Source organism: Corvus brachyrhynchos, unplaced genomic scaffold (genome assembly GCF_000691975.1).
Source record: "Corvus brachyrhynchos isolate BGI_N302 unplaced genomic scaffold, ASM69197v1 scaffold9, whole genome shotgun sequence".
Classification (NCBI taxonomy): domain Eukaryota; kingdom Metazoa; phylum Chordata; class Aves; order Passeriformes; family Corvidae; genus Corvus; species Corvus brachyrhynchos.
The window spans coordinates 3,513,810-3,526,279 of NW_008240037.1; the positions used below are offsets into that span (position 1 = coordinate 3,513,810).

General features: G+C 36.8%; 1 protein-coding gene across 4 annotated transcripts in view; it reads right to left on the bottom strand.

Moving 5' to 3' along the window:
• Positions 1 to 12,470, bottom strand: part of OTOGL (otogelin like) — a 90,358-nt gene that overhangs the window by 39,617 nt on the left and 38,271 nt on the right. For 3 of the 4 annotated variants that reach the window (XM_017743956.1, XM_017743957.1, XM_017743954.1), the window contains exons 26-28: positions 3,491 to 3,625; positions 2,886 to 3,032; positions 1,104 to 1,223 (exon numbers count right to left, since the gene is read on the bottom strand). In XM_017743956.1, coding sequence (XP_017599445.1) covers positions 1,104 to 1,223; positions 2,886 to 3,032; positions 3,491 to 3,625 — 402 coding nt within the window. The remainder of the gene's footprint in view (positions 1 to 1,103; positions 1,224 to 2,885; positions 3,033 to 3,490; positions 3,626 to 12,470) is intronic. The other variant, XM_017743955.1, reaches the window with a different exon arrangement.

Below are 12,470 nucleotides of genomic sequence, written 5' to 3' on the forward strand. Positions count from 1 at the left end.
ATGATGAGAGCAGAGAACCAAAGTGGGCGGCTGTCTCGTTGTGATAATGTTTTCATAGCATGAGCAAGAGAGACTCCTCTTCCTAAATGGACTGAACAAGGTTATTATGGAAGTGGTAAACAGACTGAACATCTTGAGGGTTGTCTTTTTACATTGTCAGTGGGAGAAGGGAGGAAGGTGGGGGGAGGAGAAGAGTTCTGAAGGTATGGTATAATTTTTTTTCCCTCTTTTAGGTCTGTTAATAAACTTCTTTATATTCTTTCAAGTTTGGTGCCTGCTTTGCATTTCTCCTAATTCTTATCTCACAGAAGATAAGCAGTAATGAGTATTTTGGACCAAACCACTACACTAAATTGGTGTTTCTGTCCGGTTACAAACCCAACCTGCTACAGAGAGCTTTACAAATAATGATTTTTCAGGAGGTCCACAAGGCTATAAAACTTCACATCTCAGCACAAATTAATGAAAATCCTATTCTCCTGTGTTATAAACCAGAGTTATGGCCATCCGCTCTCCACAGCCTCCTCCTTCCTTCTCCTCAGAAACCAAGTTTCCATACTGGACTGTGCCTATTGCTGTTCTGAGCCTTTTCTGCCCATCCCTTCACCACCTCTGCTTCATCAGTTTACTCTGTTTACAAAGTGCAACTAAAATAAATCTTTGTTTTATTTTCAGTGTTCAGAAACTCTTTTCCAGACCACTTCTTTCCAGCATTCAGATTCTGTTTACTTTTGGTATCCTGATGCCTCCAATCCAGAGAAATTACAATTGTTTTTAAATTGGGATTAATCAAAAATATCAGAAGCAGTGTACCTAACTTTGTAGAATACTGAAATCCAGACAATTATAATTGTTTTACATAGGGGAAAACATATCCTGCCCTAAAGAGATTGTTTGGTTTCATTTAAATTCAGGATATGTTTGCTATGACACAAGACATTATTAACACATTTCACCTCTACAGACACAAAATTTAAAATGTCCTGTTATACAGTGACCATAAATTTAGAAAATATCTGTACATCGTGTGCTTACAATGTGCTCATTTAGAAATTAAAATTATAATGTTTTTTCTCTAAATTTTTATTGGACATGGGACTTACCTGTCCTAATACCCAGCTGTCTCCAAACACCTGTGCATTTCTCACCTCCATGTTGTTTGATGTAGTCAGATCATTTGAAGTATATTTGTCAAAATTTCCACACAAGCCTGCCAGTTTGCCCTGAAGGAGAAGAAATTTTTTCATAAACTAACAGTCAATAATTGGCCCAAATGACACACATGGAATATAAAAATTTTAAGTGAAAAGGGTGAATGCAAATCTGACTTATATTTTGAAAATATCTGATGCTCTGCTATGCCTGCAGTTCCATATTGCAAATATCTTTTAACATAAATCAGTGGTTTTCTTCTTGTTTTCCAGAACTTGTTCTTAGTGCCTGCCTGTGAAAATGGACTGGAATCTAGTAATATTTTTTTCTGAAAGCTTAGTAGTGCTTCCAGTCCAAAAGTCAAAAGTTCAGGTGAATTACCTCATGATTGTGAAGCCTGACTAGGTGTTGTCATTAAAACTTGTTAACTCTAATTTTAGCTCACAATAGCTAGAACATTTGTAATAGCAGTTATAAAAGACACAGCTGCAACTTTATTGTGTTGGGTATGCACTTCTGATGCAAAACCTACGTAGACATGCATACACCCATAAATATATATTAAAATAGATATTTCTGCGCAACAGTAAAAAGTAAAGTTGGATTTTTAGAGTGTTGTGGCTCACGCTAATGAGTTCTTTTTTCTTAAGGTCTGCTGCAGACATCTTACTGAACTGGAGCCTCTGGAAGAAACAGTCATTGGAAACAGAATGAACTGGAAGAATTTGTGTTCCTGAATGGAACCTCAGCTCCCTGCTAGCTTACTCAAAAACAGAAGAAATTTTTTTCTCCATGTGTATTGTTGACTGATAAATCAACCTGTAGGTGAAGTAAGTATGTTACAGCTATTTGGACAGAAGCCTATAATAATTTTGCTTTAAAACCACATTAGATGGTCATTATAGCTTTGACTTACACTTCAGAAAATCTGATACTGTGTTCTAGCCTAGCATGCTTTCTTTTCTTTTTCTGAATGAGCCCCACCTTAATACATGTGTTCATGTTTGAAACAAAGGAGAACTGTAACTCTGAATTGCACAGATATGGTTACTCTGCCAGCACCCAAAGACTGAGTTGCAGAAACACCAAGATAGATGATGACATAGGAATGGAAAATAGAAGAGCAACTGGCAAAAGAAGAAGCCTTGAATTCTTGCTTGCATCATGACAGAATCCTGTCACGATATATCTTTCAGGTTTAAATGTAAGTTTTTGTCTACATCCTTTCCTGTATTTTGTCTTTTTAAGTTAAACCCAAGATGTGACTCTATCTGTTCATCTCAGAAGCCTCTGTTACATCCCAGGTTGCAGATCTATCATCAGTCTAATGCAATCTGCACTGCAAACTTGCCATCTTCCATGTCACTAGATATGGAAGCTTCTTTTCCATTGGCTTTAGCAATTATGCGAACACGCAGTGAACTGGGTATCTCAAAACTACCCCTCCCTTTGAGCCCCCAAAGTATCTTTCAGTCAGAGCTGAATCCCTGCATATGTCCAAGGTTGCCGTGTATCAAGCAATGGGGTAAGCATACATGTAGCAACCACTCCTTCTCTTCGGAAGTTGCATTCTCCATCTCTTCTTACCTGGGAAATGCTAGCCACTGAACACAGTGATAAAAAGCTATACCACTGGGAGTCTTGAAGAAAAGAATATCACAGTTACTCAATAAAAGATCACATTAGCAATATAGAGAATCTACACAAAATCTCAGGTTTATATTTTGGCTCACCTTCCATCGAGGTCCAACTTTAACATGCATCATTGTCTTCTTATCCCATAGAATTGTAATGTCCTGTTCTGGAAAGTGTATCACAGTATAATATCCAGCCTTCCAGAGCTGATAGTTAGATTTGTTTTCCTGTGCCCCTAGAGTCTTCTGACACAAACGAATATTTATTAAGATCTGCTGAAGTAGTGCTACCAAGGTATACAAACAGATAACAGCAAAATTTATATTGAAGAATACTTCAGCATATAGCTGAATCAATAATATTAATGGAACTGTTTAATACTTTGATATTTTGTCTTTTCAGTCATTCAAGTTTGCTTCATACTTTGGTTTCCCTTTCAAAACCAAGTGGAAAGAAACTCATAAATGCCAGTATGTTCCAGCTCCTTGAGACTTTTGAGCAATCTTCTTTGTAGGACAAACAGAACTCGAGGCAAAAAAAAAAAAAAGATGTGTCCTGGGACCTGCTGCTTTATCCTGGCCTAAGCACTTGTACTGTATTAACTCAGACTGAGAGACGCTTTCCAAAAACATGCTCCTTTAGAGCTGTAAATTTGCAGTGCTTATCTTAAAGGGCAACACAAAAAGGAAAGAAAATAACTAACCTGTTTCTCAGAAGGTTCACTAAAATAAATCTCAGTATCTCCAACAGTGATGAAAACATTCTTCGAGCAAACAATATCATTGTCAAAGCACTTTTTGTTCTGAGCAATTATAGATATATTTGAGTTATCTGTGCTCTGTAACATTAAGAAGAAATCATTTTACTTATATATTCAATTGCATTTCACTCCTGGAGATTTATTCTATGCTTACAATCACAAAAAAAGGTGTATAATTTAGAATTTACACACTTTTGAAATTAAATTTAAGTAAGTTACCAAACCAGGAAATGCATTTTTAAATTCAAAGCTGAACTTTGGAGTTAAAGAGCTATTATGCTCAGCTGTGACTCCTCTTGCTAAAGACTTCACAAACTCAGAGGATCAGGCTACCCCTAAAATAAGAGTCTGGTTTAGGCTTTTAAAACATGCTTATACTTGGAATCCAATATTTACAGCACAGTGTGTTTGTCAAAATTGAGACACGCTATAAAAAGAGCTTTATTTTTAAACCAAGGTACATGAGATCAAGCTGTTTTCGTATTTTTAAAACCAAGGAACCTACCATCTGCAGTAGTAGATAGAACAGTTTCTGTGCCACCACTCATCAAATTTCACAAAACTATGAGTCGTACTCAATGTTATTGGGGGGCGTAAAGGTTTCTGCCAATATTTTTGTTTGTGGGGTGGGGTTATTTTAACATTTAGAAGATTTGAATACTTTGTTGTCTTGATTTACTGGTGTTTTAGTACTTTAAACTCAAATTTAGTGCCTTCCCAATCCCACACCTTTCGGCTCTACAGCCTGTACATTAATTTTGCATTCTAGGCACAAAAAACCCACCTTTGCACCTTGGCTCAACATATCTGTTTATTCACCTACAGCTTCTGTGGTTCTTCTGTATCCTGAGGGAAATTCACATGCACCTTGTAATTCCCCATGCTAAGGTTTTTACTTGAACAAAGGAGATCAACTTTCTTTTCAGAGTTGCTAACACTTCCGCAAACAAATGCAAAGTTGAGTTATTCCTATTATTTCCTATTTTAATTTGCTTTCCTGTTCATTTCTGAACCAATCTTTGCAAATCAACAAGCAGCCATAACTGTAGAAATTACTTGAGAAAGTTAACTTCGTAACATTAATGAGCCAATAACACTGTTTCTGAATCTGGTTCGATTTTTGATCAAATTCAGTCCTACAGTGATCACAAACCTGAGACAGACATAAAATAAAAATCTTACAGACATGAAATAAAAATCTTGGAAGTGGCAAGTAGCACCCACTGACAAATCTAGTTTTATATGGGACACTTGGGCAGTGCTGGGAATAAAAAGCTTCTCTTCTTGATAAAACTCTCCTTACTCCCACCCTACTTTAAACATAGTCTCTGAAACTATGTTTAGATGAAACTAATTGCAGGTGCTAATGGGCTTGGTGTGCAAGATGGAAATGGTGGCTCTCAGCATCTCCCCAGTCCTGGGAACTACTCTTGGCTCCTAGCAATGCTCTTGAAGAGCTCCACTTGGCCATAACAGGAGGCATCCCTTGCCTTGGTTTATGCCCACAGAATCTCTCCCCAGAGCTTTGCTCCCTCCTGTGGTCCATGTACCGCTGCCCTGGTCAGTGTACCCCCAAAAGGTGCTGGCTACTTACTCCTAACTACTTTTTGCCTGTCTCACATTTGTACCCTTATTTATTCCATGCTCATCAAAATTCAAGAATTTTTTTAAAAAAGCAGTAATTTTTCCTCATCAGTGATAAACATCTCATACAGAAAACATAGGTGCTATAGGAAGCAGATCGTGTATTTTTCCTTAATAGAAGTCACAGTGACCAAACTCTTTAAACACTTTCAATCTAAAATCAAAAACAAACCCAACCCCAGATGATGGAAAGTGTAGAGGTACTTTTTTGCCACACGGAGGAAGTGCTACAGTTTTGCTGCCTTTAGCCTAGCATAGCCCACAATCCAGAGGATGCTGCTACCTGGCATAGAAAACACTCTACAGCAGGCGAGTGCTTGTGAATGCAATGAACACAAGCTGTGGGAGACTGCCTGCAAGCTCTATGTTACCCTAATGCCAGGGCTTAGGAAACAGATGGTATTTGTCAGCAGTTAGCTTGGAAGACAACATTTACAGTGGGTAAAATTATTCACTAACTGCTTAGTGGTAAGGGGGTGTAGGAAATCAGATCTCCATGATTTAGCAAGGGAACTCAGTTTAAAAGTATCAAAAGCTTCAAGGTAAAGCAAAGTTCATCTGTTCCATTCTGTTGTAAAGTTGTTTTAGGTTGCACTCAAAATAAAATTGGTCACTACCTTATTGGGAAATACACTATGTTTTAATTAAGCCAGGCTTGCTGCTGGAGTCAGTACAACAATTGTTCCCCTCCAAGTCAGATAACAGCCCAGAGCATTTTTTGATTTATTGGATGTGATGTGGTAAATTAAAAAGGAGACAATCTCATTAGTTTGCTAGATAGGATGCAAGCTGATATATTCTGTGCTGGCCAACTGGAAAGCAAGAAAGCAAGCTACCTCCCCACCATGGCTCAGTGCAGACAAGGACTTTGCTTGCAGTTCTCTAGGTCTATTTGATGCCGATGACACTGTGGGCTCTTTTCATGGCACAGTTCATTTCTCTTCAGTTAGCTTAGTCTTAGCAAAAAGGGACACTCAGAGTTAATAGGGAAGCAATGTCTTCCCCATAAGAAAAGAAATTAAGAGCTTGATTTTAAATAAGGGTAGTTTAATCAGGCTAATTATCCCACAGTAGAAATACACCTTTTTTGGCAATGAAGACAAGTCCTTGAGGCAGCAGCGGGTAGCTGTATTAGCTATGCTAATTGAAGCTGCTGCCTGTGCCTTCTGGCAGTCCAGGCCAATCCCTTCATCTGAACAGCATCAACATACTCAAGTCAGAAGTTTTTGTGTATGGTTGGGATTTGAGCCAAGGGCATGAGCTGAGTTATATTTCAAGTTAACTCTGAAGTACAGAGAAGCCTGGAGCCAGGAAGTGTTTTGCTGACCAAAGGGAGAACAGGGAGTCCTGAAGACATGTGCAGTACTTCCTTACTTTAGGACTGCATGATGGTTAAATTACTAGAAATGATGCAGGATGGAAATGCAGAGAGACTGTGGTAGTAGTTCAGTAGACTTATGAGTAAACCAGACATTTAAGAAAAAGGGGCTTTGCATTAAATCCTGAATCTTCTGTGCTTTCTCTTTTTCAAATTAAATCTTAGACCTAAACACAAACATAAAAATATCATTATGCATTACATGTCTCTTATGGCTCTAAGCTTTCACAAAATTATTTGCTTTACATATATACTCTTGCCATTCTCTCCATATACCTCAATAGACACCTTTCCCAGCCATACAGTACTAGACAAATTCAAACTTGAAAGACAGTTTCTATCACAGTCTTCAAATTATTCTGTATCTGCTTCACATGCAGTCTCTTCTTTCAATAAAGAAGAAATAAAGTGCAATTGAAACTTAACACTTAACTAATACCAATGCAAAAGAAAGGACTATTCAGATTAGGCGAGGATCATCTGATGTTTATATAAGACAGTGAGGTCTTAGGCAAATCTCAAGAGATCTTAGAGAATGTGATGGTATAAATGATAATGATCGAGTTCCATCTCTCTAATCTGCACTAAATCCAAACAAATATGAAAACAAGCTTTTGTTACTACCACTAGAAGAAATACCTGAGTAGATACTAGGAGCAGGTCTAATGAATAACAAGGTGGGGGTTTTTTTGGTTTTGTTTTTTTTCTGCACAGCCTCTTTCCAAGGCAGAGTCACTCTTTACCTTTTTAGGTAAAATGCACCCAGCAGGGGATGTACTACAGTTCATCATGTGAAACCTACTTACGCTGACAGAAACTTGAAATAAAATGGTTTTCCCACTGCAAGAGTATCTTCCCACGTAAATTACCATATCCAGCCCGTTCCAACTTAATATCAGTTTCTTTGTGATAACATGGAGTTGCCAAGCAACAGAAGAGACAGAGTCACAGCTCTGGGCAGTCAGTCAAAAGCTCATTGTCAGTCCCACTTCTCAGGACATTCTTTTTCTAGACTTCACTGCACTTTTTTCCATATTTCTTCCTAGTAGAAAAAGCAAAGCACTGCTTTCCTTTTTCTGTTTTTTTTCTGTTTGTTGTTTTTTTTTTAGCAGTGCTTGGGAATGCTACAGTTTATTTTTGTTAGAAACTTTCTATTTCAATATCCTATTAAAAATTTTCTATCCCTTTTAACCACTAACAATGTTGTGTAGTGTGCTTACATTGTCAAAATGCAGCCTGGGAGAAGACAATTGAAAAGTGGCTGTATTTATTTCTTTGAAAGTTTCATTAAAATTTCTCTAACTGTTCAGTGTAAAGACTCATTATTTTCCATTCTTAATATCCTGATTTACCCCTTATCTTTGGTTTATTCCTTACAATACACTAAATTGCAAACTAGGGTGGCCATAAAGGCATATGAGGACATCCTGGGAATGGAATAGAGATAGATTAGGTCTATCTTCCTTTTGCTTTAATGATGCTTTAGATGTTTTCATATATAGACATAAAAAAGAAGCGCAAAAAGCTCTAAACATACTGAAAAAATATACAGTAGTTTAAAAAGTAGAATTTGCTTTCTCCTTCCTACATATTTTTAGAGAGATTCCTTAGCTCTGTTCAGACCTAACATTTCAGGAGATTTTATGGAAAGTAAGAATTTGTTTGGTTGTGGTTTATTGGCTCCGAGTTTCTTCTGAAGGAAGTTAACATTTGAAATTACTTCTAGTGAGCTTGATCTCGGAGAAGTAAAACATCTTAGCCCAGATTTAGTGATAGCCCAGATTTCTTTGGGCATAAATATTTAAGTGATTTTGGAGAGCAGAGAAATGCCTTGGCATCAACATGTTCTTGCTCTATTAGTTTCCTGTGCCATTTTACTATGGACCTGATCTCCAGATAATCAGTGAAAACACATTAAGTATGCAAAAATTATTTTAATTTACACTAAGAACCATCTCTTATTGAAAGGCTTCCTTTGCTTTGCTGGTGCACTAATTTCTTCTTTACCTTTTCAAAATTATATGAACAGTCCATGTCACTTTATTCGATCCCTGTTTTTGCATCCTGTACTAATTTGTATCAGCAAATGTTCTTCCCCATAGCTATTAAAACAACAGAGCAATATTGCTTGGAGTCAACAGATGGCACTGAAACACACTGTCTCAGTTTGGGAAGAAATCCACATGAAAGTTGGGAAAAATGTTATAGGAAAGACAGTGGGTGATCCTCTTACACAGGAGAAAAAAGAGAGGAAAGGAATAGTAGTAGCACTTTTTTTCCCACTGATATTATAGATTTTTATTCAGCTATTAAAAAAAAAGAACCAAAAAACCCATTTAGGAACTAAGAACCTGAGAGCTAAATTGCTCATGCAAATGCACATTAATTTTCCTTCACATCTTCTACATGGCTGCAGATTATTTTCACTCAAAATATGGCAAAGAAGCTTTCAGTACACTTGTAAGATATGATCTATTTCTAGCTTTGAAGCACAGTTGAGTAGAAATGGAGGAGAGCAACATGACTGAGTAGATTCACTGATGAAAATTCAAGAAGACTGAGATTATTCTAGCTTCTGACTCATCCTCAAACAACTTCCAGATGTTTGTTAATGCATCCATGATAACTCTTTCCTATTTCTTTAAAAGTGACTTCTGAAAAGGATACACCTCAGGCAGAATAAACTCTCAACTCCAAAAAGATGCATTACAATTATGTATACATACACATACGTATATATACAAGCAATAGGAAAAACATATCATGATATATTTTCTTTATACATTGGGGTTTTTTTCTAGCAGATTTTACTGCAATATAGAGCTGTTGTGTCTTCTGAAGGTTTGCAACAATAAAGTCTGAATACTTTTTTTAAAATATACAGATAATAATGAAAACACATGACCGTGAATATTTTATCTACTTAAAATAGAACCTTGTTCTAACTCAGTGTTTCTTAATTTTGAAAACACTAGAGAGAGATCACTGAAAAAGTTTTGATTTTTTTTAAGAGAACTATATTAAAAGGTTTGAGAAAAAATCTTTTAAAGCAGATTTCCTTTTGTTTCATTTACTTGACTTTGCCTGCTCATGTACCATATTTAGCTTTTGCACAGGTCATATTACTGCAATCCCTTTCTAATTAAAAATGAGACCTTCTGCAGACTGAAGATTTGGGAACATTTGAATATTTGTTTCCAAGTGACACATTCTGCAACATGAACTATTCTGAATTACAAATCAGCATCAGAGTTGGTGGTGTTAGTTTTAATATCTAAGCATGTATTTATATGTGTTTATATGAGACCTGTTAGTCTTGTTTTATTAATAAGTGCATTATAAATGTTAATATTTTATCACTGTTGGTGGTAATGATAAAGTGCAACAGGAAATAAAGGACAAGAGCTCCGGCACACGATTGCAGGAACTAGAAAGCTGGTATGTGCACAAAGCTTTTATGTTTTTCAAAATAAAAATGTTAAGCGTGTTCATTTACACTGCTGAAGTTTAGTTTTTATACATTCAGAAAAAAAAACCCAACAACTCATATCCTAACCTAAATCAGAGCAAATTTAATTCACAGTTCTCATAGCTCACCAACACCCAGAGTCAGAGGCCATAAACTGCTAAGCAGCACCTCCAGGGGACTGGCCCAAGCATCCCACCCCTTCAAACACAGAGAAGGGCTGGGGGTTACTGCTGCCACCACAGCTCTGAAACAGCAGCACATCATGCTGGGTTTTCCTCATCCTGTACTGTGCTGGATCAACAGACCATGAAGCTGTACCCACCAGAGGTGCTTCAACTCAGGCAGCCTCTCTTACAGTGAACTGCCTTTTCAGACAACAATAAAACATTTTGGGGTCATATAGCCAAAGGGCTGTTGGGTGATGAACACTAACCCAAAATCAGAAATTCAAGGCAAAAGGTCACTAAATGGCAAAGTTCTCAGAAAGAGAATCCAAATTTTGAATCACACTATGCATACACAATCTCCAAATTGCCATTCTCATGGTAAGAAACGTTTCCCCAAGCCTCTTCTGGAAGCCCTCCATGCTAATCTGCACAAATTGAAAGAAATCTTTCCTTTGTTGGAGAATAAAAGTGATTCATTCACTGCATAATTTAATGGTCTGGAGAATCAGGTGGAGGAGGCGGAAAGGCATGTGGAGGTAATTGAGTCTGAAGTCATTGATCTGAAGAAAATGGAACCAGAGCATAAATCCATTGCCAAATGTAATCAGATCTTTTGCTCACAGAAGGAATAGAACAAATAGAAAAACAGCTACAGCTGAAGACAAGATGGAAAGGGATGTTTCCCAGAGGGAGCTTGCTATTGACCCTTACAGATCTTCCAGAGACTCAGAAAAAAGAGGGCATCCAGAAAGGTTTCATCTGAAATCATGGGCCTGATGAAAAGCAAACTGTTGATATTCTTTGCAACTAGAGCAGGGCAAACTATTCACAGTAAACGGTGTTTTCACTGAAATGTAGTCTCCCTCTTTTTTGGACACAAATTTTCACGCAACACATCATTATTTCTACACTTACACAGTTACTGCTGCTATAAACAATTTGACAAGTGTTTTAGGTGGAAATATTTTGGTACATCATTTACTCATGAAACTACATGCTAGAATGTGACTTGAGGATTAAATATGTTAATTAAAAAATTAAAGGTATTCTGACTGAGACCCCATGCACTGCTTTATTCCCTGAAAAAATGGAAATTACTTTTAGAGTCTGGTGTCCAATTTTAAACATTTGTAATTTCAAATTCAACATTATTTATTTTCCCATTAAATCTTCAAAATCTGTTAAAAGAAACTATTTCTCTTAACTGTGAATAGTCAGCTTGACAACGTTGATTAACCATGCACCTGCAGCTTCAAATCCACTGTAGGGTGACTAACAGCAAGAAGAATGTATTTATTTTACAAATAATTATTTTTAAAATTTATTATTTTACAAGATATAAATAATGAGAGAGACCATAGAAAATATTTAATTCTACAGATTTGCAAATTTCATGGATCTACAGTCTGGCTACCTGGCACAAATGATGTTGAAAAAAAGCTGCACAAAATATTACAGATATTCAATAAGGAAGAATAGGATAAATGCTACTTCTGACTCTTCAGATGTGTCAAATGAGTAATTGAAAATTGCTGCTTTCTGTGTGATTGCTCCAGTTTATGCCCAGCCATCATGTAAAAAATTTACCAGTCAAGATAAATATATCAGCAAGTAATGGCTAAAAGATTATCAGTACACCAGCCAAGCTCTGTATTAAGCACACTAATAAAAAGTATTATTAACTAAGAGCTTTGAACTTGCTTCAAGTTACAAAAGAAGGGGAATGCAAGAAAAGAGTTCCCTGGCTCTACTCCCCAGGGCAGTCCAGGTATCTAGCTCTCAGGACATGTCAGCAACAGCAGAATCATTTGGGAAACTGTTCCCAGTGGTTCCTGAGATGATGCATGTTTTGTTAAATGAATTTAACAAATGGTCTCTCATGTAATGTCTCCTGACCCAAAAGAGTTACATCTGCACTTCTAATTGGCATAATGCTTCAATTATTTGATCAAATGGCTCAAATGGTTGTTGCTTTCATAATCCTCCAACTTTGGCTTTAAAAGAGCTTTCATGATTACATCAAAAAAGCTTAAAATTGTGAGTTTAAAATGCTCAAACCCCCAATGGCAGGTGAAAAGAAGAGAAAATATTTTTATTGCATATTTTGAAGTTAATACTAATCTATTAAATAGGAATACTTGAGGATAAGAACTTAGTTATGCTGACCTTCATCTTTCAGGATATAGGAACGGAAGAGTCCATCCTTTTCTGTGCTTTAGGACCTCCTTGACAACCTACTAAAGTTAGTGGAAATACTTCAGTGGG